Source organism: Pecten maximus, chromosome 1 (genome assembly GCF_902652985.1).
Source record: "Pecten maximus chromosome 1, xPecMax1.1, whole genome shotgun sequence".
In the NCBI taxonomy this organism is placed as follows: domain Eukaryota; kingdom Metazoa; phylum Mollusca; class Bivalvia; order Pectinida; family Pectinidae; genus Pecten; species Pecten maximus.
In genome coordinates this window covers 59,694,748-59,717,743 of record NC_047015.1, presented here as the reverse complement: position 1 = coordinate 59,717,743, position 22,996 = coordinate 59,694,748, and the positions used below count along the sequence as shown (strand labels likewise).

The following is a 22,996-nucleotide window of genomic DNA, read 5'->3' as shown; positions in this document are numbered from 1 at the left end:
TCAAATTATTTATGCGAAAATTTTGAAAAATGTGATCAATGGTGCTTAGTTTTTTTGTGATAATTCTGAAGCGTTCGATCGTGTGTGGCACAAGGGATTTAAAGTGAAACTAGCTAACTTTGGTATTTATATAGGTGGTAAACGTCAGATTTGGTTAAATAATTTTACAACTGTAATCGCAAACAGTGTGTATCTGATGTAGATAGGAAATCTTCCGTTAAAGTAACTATTACTGGCGTACCAAAGGTAGGTCAAGGTTACTTTTTATCATATATTAATTATCTGGTAACCCTGGAAGTCTTTCTAATTGTTTGATGGTTACACTTGTGGGCAATTAAAACGTATACCAACAACGACTTAGATAAAATTCAAAATTGGGCAGAAAAATGTCCGGAAAAAAATATAATCATTCAAAACTGAACAGGTTCATGTCATCGATTATTAAATACCACAATGTTTGTGGAGACTTTGTAGATTATCACCAGTACCTAGACGTTACTTTATAGGCAGATCGTAAATGGAGTAACCACAGAGACAACAGAATGTAAAAATGTATAAAAACAGCTAAGTATTGTGATGGTTCATGGAGATGGCTAGCTTTTGTGACTGTGCCGTCCAGTGTCGTTTCTGTGTACCAAAGTTAAGCAACGTCGAGCGTGGTCAGCTCTTGGATAGGTGACCGCTCCGTTGTATCCCTGGTGCACGTTACAGTATACTGATGAATTTTAACCAAATATTCTTCAACTATTTGAATATCGTTTTGAAGTTTGCGATGAGTGCTTTTTCTGTGACGCAGATAAATTATAGAATTGAAATAAGCTAGAATCTCCTGGACTAATTGCAGGTGAACTATCGTGTACTTGTAGACAATCATCATGTTCTGACAGCGGGTTGGAACCAATTGCTCATGGTCATTCTGGGAGGTCAACTTTTCTTTAAAATTACTAACAAACCAACGCCACGCTACATTAAATGAGTTTAACCCCCATTCGACCTCAGCCCCACCCCTAGTATCAACGCCCAGTTATTTATATTCATTGATACCCCCATATCCACCCCACCCCCTAATGTTATCAACTAGCTATTGATATTTATTGCTACCCCCCCCCCCCCCCACCAAGCTCCACCCCTACTCTCAACCCCAGTTATTTATATTCATTGTTACCCCCCCATACCCACCCCACCCCCTAATGTTATCAACTAGCTATTGATATTCATTGCTACCCCCCCACCAAGCCCCCCCCCCCCCACCAAGCTCCCCCCACCAAGCCCCCCCACCAAGCTCCCCACCAAGCCCCCCCACCAAGCCCCACCCCTACTCTCAACTCCAGTTATTTATATTCATTGTTACCCCCCCATACCCACCCCACCCCCTAATGTTATCAACTAGCTATTGATATTCATTGCTACCCCCCCCCCCCACCAAGCCCCCACCCCACCAAGCCCCACCCCTACTCTGTTACCCCCTCACCTCCTCATTACCCACTCACCCCAAACCCGTCCACACCCGCTAGTCTCAACGGTCAGCTATTTATATACATTGTTAGCTATCCAGCGACGAAAACTGTTCACGAGAATTCTCCTGGTTCGGTGACTTTGAAATAAATTCCCTGGAAAACAGCTAACGTGAATGGATTTGATCATAAATCATTTCAAACTTGTTCTTTGTTTGCACTGTTCTAAAAGTGCTGTAAAACACGATGGCCGTTATTGTAAATGGTATTGTTTGTTTATTACGTAATGCTGCGGAATCATGTCCGCTGAATTTGAAACTGAGAAATTCATTGTTGGAGATACGGCTGTGCCTCACGAGAAGGCAAACGTATGCATGGTATTGTTGGCCCAATACAGCGTTGATAGGGGTACGAACCTGCATACATGTGGTGTCAGCTAGGTGACAATCTACATATATACTAAATCATGCTACACATTCCGACAATCAGGAGGACCTCACATGGCGGGCAGTGAGTTTATTCGATTCCATCCAAAAAATAATAAGATATGGTAATTTAAGGGGAATAAATAAAGTCACGGCTTTTCTATAAGTTCTCGTTTAAACGAGAGTTTGGCCACCTTGATATCATGTTCGTATTCGTACTCAATTCGGTTCATAGGACCAATTTCTGTTCATAGGACCAATTTCTGTTCATATGACCAATTTCGGTTCATAACACCAATTTCGATTCATAGGACCAATTTCAGTATATAGGTCTACGAACCGAAAGGGGCTTATTTGAAGGCGAAAATTTAAATTATATTCCACAACAAACTTTTAAGATATTCATAGCAATGACAATTTGCTATGCAGTTACAAGTATATGTGTAAAATTAAAGAGTATAGTTCCTCTGAATATACAGGAAAGTTGGAATATATCTTTAACCTTAGTTTAAGGCTTGCCTCGAGAGCGAAGGTCGCTAGTCCGAAGTCCGGCACGGGCAGGTTATTTTTTATAACTCGTTCCTATTACATATACACAATAGGTAGCAACAATAATTCCTCGTGATGTTTGGGTGAAATACAAACCTCAATCAAGATCGGCCTCGAGCAGGATGTGTCAATGGAAACCTATTTCCTGAAGCAATTAAAACCTAGATCGTGTCAGAATCCTATTGATCAACCTACTGACAGCTCGGGACAAATATGTGTAAAAAATGGCGACGCTTGTTTCCGGCTTTCCGTGTCGGAAGGGAAATCACTGCGACTGTGATCGGTTAACACCATGAGGGCATTCAATGGAGGAATCGATAATTAGGGTCGAGAAGGAAGTTCGGGGACTGTGGAACATGTCATAGTGGGGGAGGATAGAGAAGGAAGGGGTCAGGGACTGTAGAACATGTTATAGTGGGGAGGATAGAGAAGGAAGGGGTCAGGGACTGTAGAACATGTTATAGTGGGGAGGATAGAGAAGGAAGGGGTCAGGGACTGTAGAACATGTTATAGTGGGGGAGGATAGAGAAGGAAGGGGTCAGGGACTGTAGAACATGTTATAGTGGGGGAGGATAGAGAAGGAAGGGGTCAGGGACTGTAGAACATGTTATAGTGGGGAGGATAGAGAAGGAAGGGGTCAGGGACTGTAGAACATGTTATAGTGGGGGAGGATAGAGAAGGAAGGGGTCAGGGACTGTAGAACATGTTATAGTGGGGAGGATAGAGAAGGAAGGGGTCAGGGACTGTAGAACATGTTATAGTGGGGAGGATAGAGAAGGAAGGGGTCAGGGACTGTAGAACATGTTATAGTGGGGGAGGATAGAGAAGGAAGGGGTCAGGGACTGTAGAACATGTTATAGTGGGGGAGGATAGAGAAGGAAGGGGTCAGGGACTGTAGAACATGTTATAGTGGGGAGGATAGAGAAGGAAGGGGTCAGGGACTGTAGAACATGTTATAGTGGGGAGGATAGAGAAGGAAGGGGTCAGGGACTGTAGAACATGTTATAGTGGGGGAGGATAGAGAAGGAAGGGGTCAGGGACTGTAGAACATGTTATAGTGGGGGAGGATAGAGAAGGAAGGGGTCAGGGACTGTAGAACATGTTATAGTGGGGAGGATAGAGAAGGAAGGGGTCAGGGGCTGTAGAACATGTTATAGTGGGGGAGGGTAGAGAAGGAAGGGGTCAGGGACTGTAGAACATGTTATAGTGGTAGAGGATAGAGAAGGAAGGGGTCAGGGACTGTAGAACATGTTATAGTTGGGGAGGATAGAGAAGGAAGGGGTCAGGGACTGTAGAACATGTTATAGTGGTAGAGGATAGAGAAGGAAGGGGTCAGGGACTGTAGAACATGTTATAGTGGGGAGGATAGAGAAGGAAGGGGTCAGGGACTGTAGAACATGTTATAGTTGGGGAGGATAGAGAAGGAAGGGGTCAGGGACTGTAGAACATGTTATAGTGGTAGAGGATAGAGAAGGAAGGGGTCAGGGACTGTAGAACATGTTATAGTGGGGGAGGATAGAGAAGGAAGGGGTCAGGGACTGTAGAACATGTTATAGTGGGGAGGATAGAGAAGGAAGGGGTCAGGGACTGTAGAACATGTTATAGTGGGGAGGATAGAGAAGGAAGGGGTCAGGGACTGTAGAACATGTTATAGTGGGGGAGGATAGAGAAGGAAGGGGTCAGGGACTGTAGAACATGTTATAGTGGGGGAGGATAGAGAAGGAAGGGGTCAGGGGCTGTAGAACATGTTATAGTGGGGGAGGATAGAGAAGGAAGGGGTCAGGGACTGTAGAACATGTTATAGTGGGGAGGATAGAGAAGGAAGGGGTCAGGGACTGTAGAACATGTTATAGTGGGGAGGATAGAGAAGGAAGGGGTCAGGGACTGTAGAACATGTTATAGTGGGGGAGGGTAGAGAAGGAAGGGGTCAGGGACTGTAGAACATGTTATAGTGGGGGGGGGATAGAGAAGGAAGGGGTCAGGGACTGTAGAACATGTTATAGTGGGGAGGATAGAGAAGGAAGGGGTCAGGGACTGTAGAACATGTTATAGTGGGGGAGGATAGAGAAGGAAGGGGTCAGGGACTGTAGAACATGTTATAGTGGGGGAGGATACAGAAGGAAGGGGTCAGGGACTGTAGAACATGTTATAGTGGGGAGGATAGAGAAGGAAGGGGTCAGGGACTGTAGAACATGTTACAGTGGGGAGGATAGAGAAGGAAGGGGTCAGGGACTGTAGAACATGTTATAGTGGGGAGGATAGAGAAGGAAGGGATCAGGGAGTGTAGAACATGTTATAGTGGGGGAGGATAGAGAAGGAAGGGGTCAGGGACTGTAGAACATGTTATAGTGGGGAGGATAGAGAAGGAAGGGGTCAGGGACTGTAGAACATGTTATAGTGGGGAGGATAGAGAAGGAAGGGGTCAGGGACTGTAGAACATGTTATAGTGGGGAGGATAGAGAAGGAAGGGGTCAGGGACTGTAGAACATGTTATAGTGGGGAGGATAGAGAAGGAAGGGGTCAGGGACTGTAGAACATGTTATAGTGGGGGAGGGTAGAGAAGGAAGGGGTCAGGGACTGTAGAACATGTTATAGTGGGGGAGGGTAGAGAAGGAAGGGGTCAGGGACTGTAGAACATGTTATAGTGGGGAGGATAGAGAAGGAAGGGGTCAGGGACTGTAGAACATGTTATAGTGGGGGAGGATAGAGAAGGAAGGGGTCAGGGACTGTAGAACATGTTATAGTGGGGGAGGATACAGAAGGAAGGGGTCAGGGACTGTAGAACATGTTATAGTGGGGAGGATAGAGAAGGAAGGGGTCAGGGACTGTAGAACATGTTACAGTGGGGAGGATAGAGAAGGAAGGGGTCAGGGACTGTAGAACATGTTATAGTGGGGAGGATAGAGAAGGAAGGGGATCAGGGAGTGTAGAACATGTTATAGTGGGGGAGGATAGAGAAGGAAGGGGTCAGGGACTGTAGAACATGTTATAGTGGGGAGGATAGAGAAGGAAGGGGTCAGGGACTGTAGAACATGTTATAGTGGGGAGGATAGAGAAGGAAGGGGTCAGGGACTGTAGAACATGTTATAGTGGGGAGGATAGAGAAGGAAGGGGTCAGGGACTGTAGAACATGTTATAGTGGGGAGGATAGAGAAGGAAGGGGTCAGGGACTGTAGAACATGTTATAGTGGGGGAGGATAGAGAAGGAAGGGGTCAGGGAACTGTAGAACATGTTATAGTGGAGAGGATAGAGAAGGAAGGGGTCAGGGACTGTAGAACATGTTATAGTGGGGGAGGATAGAGAAGGAAGGGGTCAGGGACTGTAGAACATGTTATAGTGGGGAGGATAGAGAAGGAAGGGGTCAGGGACTGTAGAACATGTTATAGTGGGGGAGGATAGAGAAGGAAGGGGTCAGGGACTGTAGAACATGTTATAGTGGGGGAGGATACAGAAGGAAGGGGTCAGGGACTGTAGAACATGTTATAGTGGGGGAGGATAGAGAAGGAAGGGGTCAGGGACTGTAGAACATGTTATAGTGGGGAGGATAGAGAAGGAAGGGGTCAGGGACTGTAGAACATGTTATAGTGGGGGAGGATAGAGAAGGAAGGGGTCAGGGACTGTAGAACATGTTATAGTGGGGGAGGATAGAGAAGGAAGGGGTCAGGGACTGTAGAACATGTTATAGTGGGGAGGATAGAGAAGGAAGGGGTCAGGGACTGTAGAACATGTTATAGTGGGGAGGATAGAGAAGGAAGGGGTCAGGGACTGTAGAACATGTTATAGTGGGGGAGGATAGAGAAGGAAGGGGTCAGGGACTGTAGAACATGTTATAGTGGGGGAGGATAGAGAAGGAAGGGGTCAGGGACTGTAGAACATGTTATAGTGGGGAGGATAGAGAAGGAAGGGGTCAGGGACTGTAGAACATGTTATAGTGGGGAGGATAGAGAAGGAAGGGGTCAGGGACTGTAGAACATGTTATAGTGGGGGAGGATAGAGAAGGAAGGGGTCAGGGACTGTAGAACATGTTATAGTGGGGGAGGATAGAGAAGGAAGGGGTCAGGGACTGTAGAACATGTTATAGTGGGGAGGATAGAGAAGGAAGGGGTCAGGGACTGTAGAACATGTTATAGTGGGGGAGGATAGAGAAGGAAGGGGTCAGGGACTGTAGAACATGTTATAGTGGGGGAGGATAGAGAAGGAAGGGGTCAGGGACTGTAGAACATGTTATAGTGGGGGAGGATAGAGAAGGAAGGGGTCAGGGACTGTAGAACATGTTATAGTGGGGGAGGATAGAGAAGGAAGGGGTCAGGGACTGTAGAACATGTTATAGTGGGGGAGGATAGAGAAGGAAGGGGTCAGGGACTGTAGAACATGTTATAGTGGGGGAGGATAGAGAAGGAAGGGGTCAGGGACTGTAGAACATGTTATAGTGGGGGAGGATAGAGAAGGAAGGGGTCAGGGACTGTAGAACATGTTATAGTGGGGGAGGATAGAGAAGGAAGGGGTCAGGGACTGTAGAACATGTTATAGTGGGGGAGGATAGAGAAGGAAGGGGTCAGGGACTGTAGAACATGTTATAGTGGGGGAGGATAGAGAAGGAAGGGGTCAGGGACTGTAGAACATGTTATAGTGGGGGAGGATAGAGAAGGAAGGGGTCAGGGACTGTAGAACATGTTATAGTGGGGGAGGATAGAGAAGGAAGGGGTCAGGGACTGTAGAACATGTTATAGTGGGGGAGGATAGAGAAGGAAGGGGTCAGGGACTGTAGAACATGTTATAGTGGGGGAGGATAGAGAAGGAAGGGGTCAGGGACTGTAGAACATGTTATAGTGGGGAGGATAGAGAAGGAAGGGGTCAGGGACTGTAGAACATGTTATAGTGGGGGAGGATAGAGAAGGAAGGGGTCAGGGACTGTAGAACATGTTATAGTGGGGGAGGATAGAGAAGGAAGGGGTCAGGGACTGTAGAACATGTTATAGTGGGGGAGGATAGAGAAGGAAGGGGTCAGGGACTGTAGAACATGTTATAGTGGGGGAGGATAGAGAAGGAAGGGGTCAGGGACTGTAGAACATGTTATAGTGGGGGAGGATAGAGAAGGAAGGGGTCAGGGACTGTAGAACATGTTATAGTGGGGGAGGATAGAGAAGGAAGGGGTCAGGGACTGTAGAACATGTTATAGTGGGGGAGGATAGAGAAGGAAGGGGTCAGGGACTGTAGAACATGTTATAGTGGGGAGGATAGAGAAGGAAGGGGTCAGGGACTGTAGAACATGTTATAGTGGGGGAGGATAGAGAAGGAAGGGGTCAGGGACTGTAGAACATGTTATAGTGGGGGAGGATAGAGAAGGAAGGGGTCAGGGACTGTAGAACATGTTATAGTGGGGAGGATAGAGAAGGAAGGGGTCAGGGACTGTAGAACATGTTATAGTGGGGGAGGATAGAGAAGGAAGGGGTCAGGGACTGTAGAACATGTTATAGTGGGGAGGATAGAGAAGGAAGGGGTCAGGGACTGTAGAACATGTTATAGTGGGGAGGATAGAGAAGGAAGGGGTCAGGGACTGTAGAACATGTTATAGTGGGGGAGGATAGAGAAGGAAGGGGTCAGGGACTGTAGAACATGTTATAGTGGGGGAGGATAGAGAAGGAAGGGGTCAGGGACTGTAGAACATGTTATAGTGGGGAGGATAGAGAAGGAAGGGGTCAGGGACTGTAGAACATGTTATAGTGGGGAGGATAGAGAAGGAAGGGGTCAGGGACTGTAGAACATGTTATAGTGGTGGAGGATAGAGAAGGAAGGGGTCAGGGACTGTAGAACATGTTATAGTGGGGGAGGATAGAGAAGGAAGGGGTCAGGGACTGTAGAACATGTTATAGTGGGGGAGGATAGAGAAGGAAGGGGTCAGGGACTGTAGAACATGTTATAGTGGGGAGGATAGAGAAGGAAGGGGTCAGGGACTGTAGAACATGTTATAGTGGGGGAGGATAGAGAAGGAAGGGGTCAGGGGACTGTAGAACATGTTATAGTGGGGGAGGATAGAGAAGGAAGGGGTCAGGGACTGTAGAACATGTTATAGTGGGGAGAGGATAGAGAAGGAAGGGGTCAGGGACTGTAGAACATGTTATAGTGGGGGAGGATAGAGAAGGAAGGGGTCAGGGACTGTAGAACATGTTATAGTGGGGGAGGATAGAGAAGGAAGGGGTCAGGGACTGTAGAACATGTTATAGTGGGGGAGGATAGAGAAGGAAGGGGTCAGGGACTGTAGAACATGTTATAGTGGGGGAGGATACAGAAGGAAGGGGTCAGGGACTGTAGAACATGTTATAGTGGGGGAGGATAGAGAAGGAAGGGGTCAGGGACTGTAGAACATGTTATAGTGGGGGAGGATAGAGAAGGAAGGGGTCAGGGACTGTAGAACATGTTATAGTGGGGGAGGATAGAGAAGGAAGGGGTCAGGGACTGTAGAACATGTTATAGTGGGGAGGATAGAGAAGGAAGGGGTCAGGGACTGTAGAACATGTTATAGTGGGGGAGGATACAGAAGGAAGGGGTCAGGGACTGTAGAACATGTTATAGTGGGGGAGGATAGAGAAGGAAGGGGTCAGGGACTGTAGAACATGTTATAGTGGGGGAGGATAGAGAAGGAAGGGGTCAGGGACTGTAGAACATGTTATAGTGGGGAGGATAGAGAAGGAAGGGGTCAGGGACTGTAGAACATGTTATAGTGGGGGAGGATAGAGAAGGAAGGGGTCAGGGACTGTGAACATGTTATAGTGGGGGAGGATAGAGAAGGAAGGGGTCAGGGACTGTAGAACATGTTATAGTGGGGAGGATAGAGAAGGAAGGGGTCAGGGACTGTAGAACATGTTATAGTGGGGAGGATAGAGAAGGAAGGGGTCAGGGACTGTAGAACATGTTATAGTGGGGGAGGATAGAGAAGGAAGGGGTCAGGGACTGTAGAACATGTTATAGTGGGGGAGGATAGAGAAGGAAGGGGTCAGGGACTGTAGAACATGTTATAGTGGGGAGGATACAGAAGGAAGGGGTCAGGGACTGTAGAACATGTTATAGTGGGGAGGATAGAGAAGGAAGGGGTCAGGGACTGTAGAACATGTTATAGTGGGGAGGATAGAGAAGGAAGGGGTCAGGGACTGTAGAACATGTTATAGTGGGGAGGATAGAGAAGGAAGGGGTCAGGGACTGTAGAACATGTTATAGTGGGGGAGGATAGAGAAGGAAGGGGTCAGGGACTGTGAACATGTTATAGTGGGGAGGATAGAGAAGGAAGGGGTCAGGGACTGTAGAACATGTTATAGTGGGGAGGATAGAGAAGGAAGGGGTCAGGGACTGTAGAACATGTTATAGTGGGGAGGATAGAGAAGGAAGGGGTCAGGGACTGTAGAACATGTTATAGTGGTGGAGGATAGAGAAGGAAGGGGTCAGGGACTGTAGAACATGTTATAGTGGGGGAGGATAGAGAAGGAAGGGGTCAGGGACTGTAGAACATGTTATAGTGGGGGAGGATAGAGAAGGAAGGGGTCAGGGACTGTAGAACATGTTATAGTGGGGAGGATACAGAAGGAAGGGGTCAGGGACTGTAGAACATGTTATAGTGGGGAGGATAGAGAAGGAAGGGGTCAGGGACTGTAGAACATGTTATAGTGGGGGAGGATAGAGAAGGAAGGGGTCAGGAACTGTAGAACATGTTATAGTGGAGAGGATAGAGAAGGAAGGGGTCAGGGACTGTAGAACATGTTATAGTGGGGGAGGATAGAGAAGGAAGGGGTCAGGGACTGTAGAACATGTTATAGTGGGGAGGATAGAGAAGGAAGGGGTCAGGGACTGTAGAACATGTTATAGTGGGGGAGGATAGAGAAGGAAGGGGTCAGGGACTGTAGAACATGTTATAGTGGGGGAGGATACAGAAGGAAGGGGTCAGGGACTGTAGAACATGTTATAGTGGGGGAGGATAGAGAAGGAAGGGGTCAGGGACTGTAGAACATGTTATAGTGGGGGAGGATAGAGAAGGAAGGGGTCAGGGACTGTAGAACATGTTATAGTGGGGGAGGATACAGAAGGAAGGGGTCAGGGACTGTAGAACATGTTATAGTGGGGGAGGATAGAGAAGGAAGGGGTCAGGGACTGTAGAACATGTTATAGTGGTGGAGGATAGAGAAGGAAGGGGTCAGGAACTGTAGAACATGTTATAGTGGGGGAGGATAGAGAAGGAAGGGGTCAGGGACTGTAGAACATGTTATAGTGGGGAGGATAGAGAAGGAAGGGGTCAGGGACTGTAGAACATGTTATAGTGGGGAGGATAGAGAAGGAAGGGGTCAGGGGCTGTAGAACATGTTATAGTGGGGAGGATACAAAAGGAAGGGGTCAGGGACTGTAGAACATGTTATAGTTGGGGAGGATAGAGAAGGAAGGGGTCAGGGACTGTAGAACCTGTTATAGTGGAGAGGATACAGAAGGAAGGGGTCAGGGACTGTAGAACCTGTTATAGTGGGGAGGATACAGAAGGAAGGGGTCAGGGACTGTAGAACATGTTATAGTTGGGGAGGATAGATAAATACATACCTTTATGTTATCTTTAATACAAACCTCCATGTAGTCCCGGTTCGGTGTGTAATGTTTTTTTTTATTTTTTTTTTATTTTTAGGACTGATGTCAAAATTGTTTTAAAATCAATCGATAAACACGTTATGAGTTAATTTCCTGTTGGAGCTGAAAACACTACCAAACCTTAAAGCACAGTTCCAATTTTCAGTTGTTGTGAAATAATTGTATGTTGAGAGCTCAATAATTCAGCTTATAAGAAACGGAAGACATTAATTTCAAGAACAGAGTTCGATTGTGAGTTTGAAATAAATATCATGTAGCCAAAAGCAGCAATCATAACTCAAAACAGTTGCGATAATTTAACAAGCCGCCATCTCGAGTTGTGATACAGCCATTTAATCATTTTCAGGTTTTTGTGCTAATTGATGTTTGTGAGATTCCATTTACTGTTGAAGGCACATATCAAACCTACGGAAGTCACGTGTAAGGCTAAAGAGACTTGGCTAGAGTATCGGGGTTTATATCTCAGACTAGAGTATCGGGGTTTATATCTCAGACTAGAGTATCGGGGTTTATATCTCAGACTAGAGTATCGGGGTTTATATCTCAGACTAGAGTATCGGGGTTTATATCTCAGACTAGAGTATCGGGGTTTATACCTCAGACTAGAGTATCGGGGTTTATATCTCAGACTAGAATATCGGGGTTTATATCTCAGACTAGAGTATCGGGGTTTATATCTCAGACTAGAGTATCGGGGTTTATATCTCAGACTAGAGTATCGGGGTTTATATCTCAGACTAGAGTATCGGGGTTTATATCTCAGACTAGAGTATCGGGACTAATTTCTCTGACTAGAGTATCGGGGTTTATATCTCAGACTAGAGTATCGGGGTTTATATCTCAGACTAGAGTATCGGGGTTTATATCTCAGACTAGAGTATCGGGTTTTATATCTCAGACTAGAGTATCGGGGTTTATATCTCAGACTAGAGTATCGGGGTTTATATCTCAGACTAGAGTATCGGGGTTTATATCTCAGACTAGAGTATCGGGGTTTATATCTCAGACTAGAGTATCGGGGTTTATATCTCAGACTAGAGTATCGGGGTTTATATCTCAGACTAGAGTATCGGGGTTTATATCTCAGACTAGAGTATCGGGGTTTATATCTCAGACTAGAGTATCGGGGTTTATATCTCAGACTAGAGTATCGGGGTTTATACCTCAGACTAGAGTATCGGGGTTTATATCTCAGACTAGAGTATCGGGGTTTATATCTCAGACTAGAGTATCGGGGTTTATATCTCAGACTAGAGTATCGGGGTTTATATCTCAGACTAGAGTATCGGGGTTTATATCTCAGACTAGAGTATCGGGGTTTATATCCTCAGACTAGAGTATCGGGGTTTATATCTCAGACTAGAGTATCGGGGTTTATATCTCAGACTAGAGTATCGGGGTTTATATCTCAGACTAGAGTATCGGGACTAATTTCTCTGACTAGAGTATCGGGGTTTATATCTCAGACTAGAGTATCGGGGTTTATATCTCAGACTAGAGTATCGGGGTTTATATCTCAGACTAGAGTATCGGGACTAATTTCTCTCGACTAGAGTATCGGGGTTTATATCTCAGACTAGAGTATCGGGGTTTATATCTCAGACTAGAGTATCGGGGTTTATATCTCAGACTAGAGTATCGGGGTTTATATCTCAGACTAGAGTATCGGGGTTTATATCTCAGACTAGAGTATCGGGGTTTATATCTCAGACTAGAGTATCGGGGTTTATATCTCAGACTAGAGTATCGGGGTTTATATCTCAGACTAGAGTATCGGGGTTTATATCTCAGACTAGAGTATCGGGGTTTATATCTCAGACTAGAGTATCGGGGTTTATATCTCAGACTAGAGTATCGGGGTTTATATCTCAGACTAGAGTATCGGGGGTTTATATCTCAGACTAGAGTATCAGGACTAATTTCTCTGACTAGAGTATCGGGGTTTATATCTCAGACTAGAGTATCGGGGTTTATATCTCAGACTAGAGTATCGGGGTTTATATCTCAGACTAGAGTATCGGGGTTTATATCTCAGACTAGAGTATCGGGGTTTATATCTCAGACTAGGGTATCGGGGTTTATATCTCAGACTAGAGTATCGGGGTTTATATCTCAGACTAGAGTATCGGGGTTTATATCTCAGACTAGGGTATCGGGGTTTATATCTCAGACTAGGGTATCGGGGTTTATATCTCAGACTAGAGTATCGGGGTTTATATCTCAGACTAGAGTATCGGGGTTTATACAATGTATCTCAGACTAGAGTATCGGGGTTTATATCTCAGACTAGAGTATCGGGGTTTATATCTCAGACTAGAGTATCGGGGTTTATATCTCAGACTAGAGTATCGGGGTTTATATCTCAGACTAGAGTATCGGGGTTTATATCTCAGACTAGAGTATCGGGGTTTATACCTCAGACTAGAGTATCGGGGTTTATATCTCAGACTAGAGTATCGGGGTTTATATCTCAGACTAGAGTATCGGGGTTTATATCTCAGACTAGAGTATCGGGGTTTATATCTCAGACTAGAGTATCGGGGTTTATATCTCAGACTAGAGTATCGGGGTTTATATCTCAGACTAGAGTATCGGGGTTTATATCTCAGACTAGGAGTATCGGGGTTTATATCTCAGACTAGAGGTATCGGGGTTTATATCTCAGACTAGAGTATCGGGGTTTATATCTCAGACTAGAGTATCGGGGTTATACAATGTATCTCAGACTAGAGTATCGGGGTTTATATCTCAGACTAGAGTATCGGGGTTTATATCTCAGACTAGAGTATCGGGGTTTATATCTCAGACTAGAGTATCGGGGTTTATATCTCAGACTAGGGTATCGGGGTTTATATCTCAGACTAGGGTATCGGGGTTTATATCTCAGACTAGAGTATCGGGGTTTATATCTCAGACTAGAGTATCGGGGTTTATATCTCAGACTAGAGTATCGGGGTTTATATCTCAGACTAGAGTATCGGGGTTTATATCTCAGACTAGAGTATCGGGGTTTATATCTCAGACTAGAGTATCGGGGTTTATATCTCAGACTAGAGTATCGGGGTTTATATCTCAGACTAGAGTATCGGGACTAATTTCTCTGACTAGAGTATCGGGGTTTATATCTCAGACTAGAGTATCGGGACTAATTTCTCTGACTAGTGTATCGTCTTCTTCATAGGGGAACATTGTCAGCGGTAGATGTCCGTCTGTTAACAGATATCCGATATTCTTACTTTTCGTTTGTAGATCATTTCTGTTATAATAGTGAATGGAACATAATCAACGTACAGGACACACTCACGCGCGCCCGCACACGCACACATTAAACATCCTCACACATGTACACACATCTACACAACCTCACACATGTACACAAATGCACATACCCCCACACACTCTCATGCGCGCGCGCACACGCACACACATGTACACACCCTCACACATGTACACAAATGTACATACCCCCACACACTCGCGTGCACACACACGTACACATGCCCACATACGCACCTTATGATTATTCTCACATTCTAACCTTTAAACCGTTAAACGTGTTATCATAAATATTTCCTTTTCTTACAAACCCTTTGACAGATGTGTGACACATCAAATGACACAATGACAGGTGTCTTTAATGATGTGTTGCTTTAAATTCTCCTGGATATAATGTTAAACCCAGCTTTATCACTTAATCAGAGCAAGTTATTCATAAAATGAAAGCTCGGATAAAAATCATGCGGGCTGCTGACGTTTTCGTCGATTTCAATTTGACCCCTATGAATAAGAGAATAAGGGGTCTGACGTTTAAATGTAATTTACTATTATATAATGTTAGAAACCTAATGCTGAGCGACCGCTTTACTGACAGGCGGCTTGTCACAAATCAAGAACTTCATCTTACGAATCATGGTTTTTAATGTTGAAGGTGAGTTAAACACATCCGTACTGTAAATTTATCGTGACAACCTGAGTGATGTGGAGATGGATGTTCACGATCAACGTTTGGAAAGAAAATTATCGATGGACCAGTATGGAGTAACTACTTTGAATAGGAATTCATAATCCGGCTTGTGTGCATCTTTATTGCGCATGTCATGTCATCATGTAGATAGTTACTTCCGCTGAAGCAGCACGCGTCAATGGTGTCGTTGCTTGAGCACTTTGGACACTGTTTGCCTAAATCATTTCAAAAAGTGGAAAAAAATTAAGATCCTCTTTGTCCATCGATCAGATCGAGGTACTTTTATTCTTGACACTAAATTCCATCGCGTCGTGTATTGGGGTTTTCCGTGTGTTGATGTAGAGATTAATCAACTGAAAAACCAATTTGCATGGCTATCCACCTAAGGTATCTACTGTCCGCCAGGTTCGCGCTCAGCTCACAAGTGTGTAGCGTCCGTAAGGGGAGGTAACTGGGGTACCAGGTCTCACACAACTCATTTAGCCAATCCGCTGCTGTTTCTCCTGAATCAAGTCCCTGAAGAAAATGTATTTCCTAGGTTTGTAACCGTTTTCCTTAGTAAATAGCATATGAAATTGGTACTTTCTATATACAAGTATAGATAGTGTCTTGAGATTTTGAAATAAAAAAATAAATACTGCTAGTAAAATTAGAATGACTTAGGATTGCATGTGTAAAAACACGGGAATTCCCCGGTCCACTGTAAAAATAACGGGGTTACTGTCTTTGAAGTACTGGTGTACTCTTATATGCTATTAAATCTATCCAAAAACATCGTGTTCTAGGTAAGGAAATGTTTAAACTTTAATTTGATATAAATTTCATTTCATTTGAACTTCAAATGAGCGATTGAGGGGATGGAATCACTGGTAATAACATCTATAGTGAAATAATTATTAGTGTGGGACTGCCATCACAGATCCTTTGAGAGCGGAGCGCGGCCCTGGCGGAGAGTAGAGAACTAACAGAGGGACCCAGTCCTTACATTTCATGTTAGCTTGATAAATTGAAGAACAACACAGTTATCTTGCAAAGGAATTATGAGGTCGTGTTTCCATTGGGAACTGGAATCAGTCGAAGCTCCTATACTCCCACTGATATCAGCGACGTGATCAAATGTGGGGATTAATAAACTGTTTAACTGTAACTGTAAACACCTTAATGTCATAGACGTCACACAACGTCACACGACGTCACATACTGTCATAGACGTCACACGACGTCACATAATGTCATAGACGTCACACGACGTCACATAATGTCATAGACGTCACACGACGTCACACGACGTCACATACTCTCATAGACGTCACACGACGTCACATAATGTCATAGACTTCACACAACGTCACATAATGTCATAGACGTCACACGACGTCACATAATGTCATAGACGTCACACGACGTCACACGACGTCACATAATGTCATAGACGTCACACGACGTCACATAATGTCATAGACGTCACACGACGTCACATAATGTCATAGACGTCACACGACCGTCACATAATGTCATAGACGTCACACGACGTCACACGACGTCACATACTGTCATAGACGTCACACGACGTCACATAATGTCATAGACGTCACATAACGTCACATAATGTCATAGACGTCACACAACGTCACATAATGTCACAGAATGTCACAGACCTCACAGACGTCACAAAATATCATCGACGTCACATAATGTCACAGACCTCACATAATGTCACAGACCTCACATAATATCACAGACGTCACATAATGTCACAGAATATCACAGACCTCCCAGAAATAGCCACACAATAGCTGCTTTATTATAACCACATTTAAATGTTTCCCTTTTCTTCAAGACTAGGCCTGCATGCAAGTAATAAAAACACAGTCTGTTTCAGTTATAAAATTTCAATTATGTGAATTCAATATCAACAAAAACATTCTAGCGCTGTCTTTTTCAGAAGCAATCCTTTGCAATGCTTCTTCTTGAAGCCATTTTCCTAAATGTTCCTGTAGCATTTTACTCGAACGAATTTAGTAAACAAACTGTGTCTGCTTCGCCTAGCTGGGCCTTGAAAACGCTTACCTTAGAGCATTTTCGAATGTTATCGTTTTAAAAGGGATGGCGATGGAGACATATTATACATTGTCCAAACAGAAAGAACCGAGCAAAAAAAAAAAAAAAAATCCGTAAAAATTTGAATGCAGGTAAATAGCTCAATCCCGATAAATAGCACTTTTGACTATTAACCTGGTTTATGACATTTTTGGAGGAGGTGGTTCAAATAGCATTTATATTGTCTACTTTTTATATAGTGTAAAATAAGGACAGGTTTTACAACAACTTAGTAATCACGCTTGATTGCCCGGGTGGAAGCGCTCGAGGGGTCTTAGCATGCGAGGAAACCAGGGGAAAACCCACGTGGTCAGGCAGGTTACCCCTTTTCACGTCCTATTGGTGAATCGAACCCCGGCCGCATTTTTGAAAGGCATGTGTGTTACCACTGTACCACCCGACAACCCGTAACTTCCATTTGATGACAGGGTGATTGAGAAGATGTGGCCATCGATTTGACATATCTACAGTTGACACCATCATCGTAAGACCTTAGGGATCTGTAGTTGTGTGGGAATAACGGTGGACGAGATTGTATGGAGAATGTGATTAAAGTCATTGTCGTAATGGTATGGAGAATGTAAATAAAGTCATTATGTCGTAATGGTATGGGGGATGTAAATAAATTCATTGTCGTAATTGTATGGGGGATGTAAATAAAGTCATTGTCGTAATGGTATGGGGGATGTAAATAAATTCATTGTCGTAATTGTATGGGGGATGTAAATAAAGTCATTGTCGTAATGGTATGGGGAATGTAAATAAAGTCATTGTCGTAATGGTATGGGGGATGTAAATAAAGTCATTGTCGTAATGGTATGGGGGATGTAAATAAAGTCATTGTCGTAATTGTATGGGGGATGTAAATAAAGTCATTGTCGTAATTGTATGGGGGATGTAAATAAAGTCATTATGTCGTAATTGTATTGGGAATGTAAATAAAGTCATTGTCGTAATGGTATGGGGGATGTTGATAAAGTCATTGTCGTAATTGTATGGGGGATGTAAATAAAGTAACTTTACACCTTATTTGCATGCGCGAATTAAGACTTGGTCACGTTTTCCCCTTTGATTCAAGCCGATATTATTGTGGTAGAAACAGGTCACACGACTCGTGATTTTTGGATATGGAATGTATTTTACACTCGTAACTTACATTTTAAGAGTTAACTTTTAAGAAAGAACTTACTCGTGTGAAATGAATTCCATATCCAACAACCACTCGTTGTGTAACCTCTATTATCGTAATGGTATGGGGAATGTAAATATGTATCGTAATGGTATGGGGAATGTAAATATGTATCGTAATGGTATGGGGAATGTAAATATGTATCGTAATGGTATGGGGAATGTAAATATGTATCGTAATGGTATGGGGAATGTAAATATGGTATGGGAAATACATAAAACAATATTATATATAATCAAACACATTAACCACACTGAGTATTGAACCTTTATACTAGTATTATATAACTCTGATTTCCTATCTATTTCCTCCCGACTGTAAGATTGTTAATGGAGTCTAACGCGTTCTCAATTGTCACGTAATTCCTCAGAAATAAAGAGAAATGACGTCATCAGGTTTTTTTTTTATGATTCGCCTATAGTGCTGTCAATGATAGAGCTGTAAAAGACAACGAAACGCGTCATAAGTACATTTTGTCTCACAGAGTGAACTTTGATATCTTATATTGATGATGACATAACGACACCGCCGTGGACAAAAAACTGAGTTCAGTCTTATTTCTTAGTAACACACACAGGTAAGGATACGTCCTGTTACTTACTGTATATATATAGTAACATACACAGGTAATGATACGTCCTGTTACTTACTGTATATATAGTAACACATACAGGTAAGGATACGTTCTGTTACTTACTTTATATATAGTAACAAACACAGGTAAGACACGTCCTGTTACTTACTGTATATATAGTAACAAACACAGGTAAGGATAGGTCCTGTTACTGTATATATAGTAACACACACAGGTAAGGATACGTCCTGTTACTTACTGTATATATAGTAACACACAGGTAAGGATACGTCCTGTTACTTACTGTATATATAGTAACAAACACAGGTAAGACACGTCCTGTTACTGTATATATAGTAACACACAGGTAAGGATACGTCCTGTTACTGTATATATAGTAACACACAGGTAATGATACATCCTGTTACTTACTGTATATAGAGTAACAAACACAGGTAAAGATACGTCCTGTTACTTACTGTATATATAGTAACACACAGGTAAGGATACGTCCTGTTACTTACTGTATATATAGTAACACAGAGGTAAGGATACGTCCTGTTACTTACTGTATATATAGTTACACACAGGTAAGGATACGTCCTGTTACTTACTGTATATATAGTAACACATACTGGTAAAGATTCAAAAAAATAGATATTTCACAGTTGTTGAAATGACTGACTACTATTAGTTAACAACGAAACTGTCTAAACGCATAAAACCAAGATGTAAAATATTCACGGCACGCCTTTAAACAAAACCTTAATGTTACGTATGATATCAGACATACATTTCAATACAATCATTGATAAACACTTGTTTATCAAGTCTGACTATATATTTGTTGATCTTTTTCTACTTTCAGTTCTTTCACTGGTGGCTAGTGTTCTGTCCCTCACACTCATTGCCTACGACAGATTTTTCGGGATTGTGTTTGCTTTGCGTGCCCACATGACGGAGAAGCGGGCTCGGACATCTCTAATAGTCATCTGGATGTGTGCTCTGGTCGTCACTGTTCCCATCCTCCTCTATCGGAAGTTAAACGTCCGCCATTGGTCAGATCACTTAGAGCAGTGGTGTGATGACGATTTTCCAACATCGACGTCAACAATCAACAATGTGACAATCACAAAGCAGACGTCGAGGGCTGCGTACTACGTCATCGTTTCTGTGGTCCTCTACTTTGTTCCTATGATCGTCATGACATTTGCGTATTCCATTATAATAATGAAATTATGGATAAGTACAATACCTGGAGAAATCGTCGATAAACGTGTAGAAACACAGGCTAGAACTAAACGTAAGGTAAGTAAACAACAGGTCAAGTTGTCTACCGATACACAGAACTTAACGTAAGGTAGGTAAACAACAGGTCAAGTTGTCTACCGATACACAGAACTTAAACGTAAGGTAAGTAAACAACAGGTCAAGTTGTCTACCGATACACAGAACTTAACGTAAGGTAGGTAAACAACAGGTCAAGTTGTCTATCCGATACACAGAACTAAAAGTAAAGGTAAGTAAACAACAGGTCAAGTTGTCTACCGATACACAGAACTAAACGTAAGGTAGGTAAACAACAGGTCAAGTTGTCTACCGATACACAGAACTAAACGTAAGGTAAGTAAACAACAGGTCAAGTTGTCTACCGATACACAGAAATAAACGTAAAGTTAGTAAACAACAGGTCAAGTTGTCTACCGATACATAGAACAAAACGTAAGGTAAGTAAAAAACAGGTCAAGTTATCTATCGATACACAGAACTAAACGTGAGGTAGGTAAACAACAGGTCAAGTTGTCTACCGATACACAGAACTAAACATGAGGTAGGTAAACAACAGGTCAAGTTGTCTACCGATACACAGACCTTAACGTAAAGTAAGTAAACAACAGGTCAAGTTGTCTACCGATACACAGAACTAAACGTAAGGTAAGTAAACAACAGGTCAAGTTGTCTACCGATACACAGAAATAAATGTAAGGTAGTAAAACAACAGGTCAAGTTGTCTTCCGATACACAGAACTAAAAGTAAGGTAAGTAAACAACAGGTCAAGTTGTCTACCGATACACAGAACTAAACGTAAGGTAGGTAAACAACAGGTCAAGTTGTCTACCGATACACAGAACTAAACGTAAGGTAAGTAAACAACAGGTCAAGTTGTCTATCAAAACACAGAACTAAACGTTAGGTAGGGAAGCAACAGGTCAAGTTGTCTACCGATACACAGAACTAAACGTAAGGTAAGTAAACAACAGGTCAAGTTGTCTACCGATACACAGAAATAAACGTAAAGTTAGTAAACAACAGGTCAAGTTGTCTACCGATACATAGAACAAAACGTAAGGTAAGTAAAAAACAGGTCAAGTTATCTATCGATACACAGAACTAAACGTGAGGTAGGTAAACAACAGGTCAAGTTGTCTACCGATACACAGAACTAAACATGAGGTAGGTAAACAACAGGTCAAGTTGTCTACCGATACACAGACCTTAACGTAAAGTAAGTAAACAACGGGTCAAGTTGTCTACCGATACACAGAACTAAACGTAAGGTAAGTAAACAACAGGTCAAGTTGTCTACCGATACACAGAACTTAACGTAAGGTAGGTAAACAACAGGTCAAGTTGTCTACCGATACACAGAACTAAAGGCAATGTAGGTAAACAACAGGTCAAGTTGTCTACCGATACACAGAACTAAACGTGAGGTAGGTAAACAACAGGTCAAGTTGTCTACCGATACACAGAACAAAACGTAAAGTTAGTAAACAACAGGTCAAGTTGTCTATCAAAACACACAACTAAACGTAAGGTAGGTAAACAACAGGTCAAATTGTCTACTGATACACAAAACTTAACGTACATGTAAGGTAGGTAAAAAACAGGTCAAGTTGTCTACCGATACACAGATCTAAACGTAAGGTAGTAAAACAACAGGTCAAGTTGTCTACCGATACACAGAAATAAATGTAAGGTAGTAAAATAACAGGTCAAGTTGTCTACCGATACACAGAAATAAATGTAAGGTAGGTAAACAACAGGTCAAGTTGTCTACCGATACACAGAACTTAAACGTAAGGTAAATAAACAACAGGTCAAGTTGTCTATCGATACAGAGATCTAAACATGAGGTCGGTAAACAACAGGTCCATATTTGCTGTTTATGTTGTACTAGGATAGCTATCCGGTGCTGTGTAGATCTGTGTGTATTGTTCATTTATAAAATAGTGTTGTTTACTTGTGTTTTATTACGGTTTAACATGTAGAAACGAAATCATCAAACTGAGACATAGGTAACTGTCCAGTTTACCTGGAGGTTAAAAAGCCTGATAATTTGAAAGTCCTTTCATACAATACTAATAATTATGCAAACTATAGGTGATCATATATCAGTAGATTTGTTGGAATCTGCGGTTTGGAATTAAGGTACTTAATTCTGTAAATAGCATTGTTAGCTCACCTGCCCGAAGGGCAAGTGAGCTTATGCCGTGGCGCGGCGTCCGTCGTCCGTCCGTCCGTCCGTCCGTCCGGCGTCAACTTTTCCATTTAAACAACTTCTCATCAATAACCAAAAAGCCCAGAGACCTAATATTGGGCCTGTAGCATGATGGGGTAAAGGGCTGCCAAGTTTGTTCAAATGAATAAAGTTGACCTTCATTCAACGTCACAGGGGTCAAAAAGGCTAAAATCTTGAAACGACTTCTTCTCAATAACCAAGAGTCCCAGGGAGTTGGTATTGGGTCTGTAGCATGCTGGGGTGAAGGGCTACCAAGTTTTTTTAAATGAATGACCCTAACTCACATTCAAGGTCACGTCGGTCAAGTATGCCTAAATCTTTAAATGACTTCTAGTGAATAGCCAAAGTGCAGAGAGACATTATATTGGCCCTGTAGCATGCTTTCAAATAACTGCAGGATCCATATATGAAAAGATCACTGCATTGCAGGTGAGCGATTCAGGCACAATGGGCCCTTGTAAAATTATATTAGATTCTGAAATAGCATGTTATTTAAATCATTTCTGAATTCATGGCATCCCCCCCCCCCCCCCCCCCAATTTCATCTGTGTTGTGGGCATGTTGACTCTTAATGTGTTAAAGTTCCTCATCATT

At 43.0% G+C, this 22,996-nt stretch overlaps 1 protein-coding gene across 1 annotated transcript in view; it reads left to right on the top strand.

Moving 5' to 3' along the window:
- Nucleotides 1-22,996, top strand: part of LOC117339614 (substance-P receptor-like) — a 64,098-nt gene that overhangs the window by 27,632 nt on the left and 13,470 nt on the right. The window contains exon 2 of the mRNA XM_033901305.1: nt 19,747-20,186. Coding sequence (XP_033757196.1) covers nt 19,747-20,186 — 440 coding nt within the window. The remainder of the gene's footprint in view (nt 1-19,746; nt 20,187-22,996) is intronic.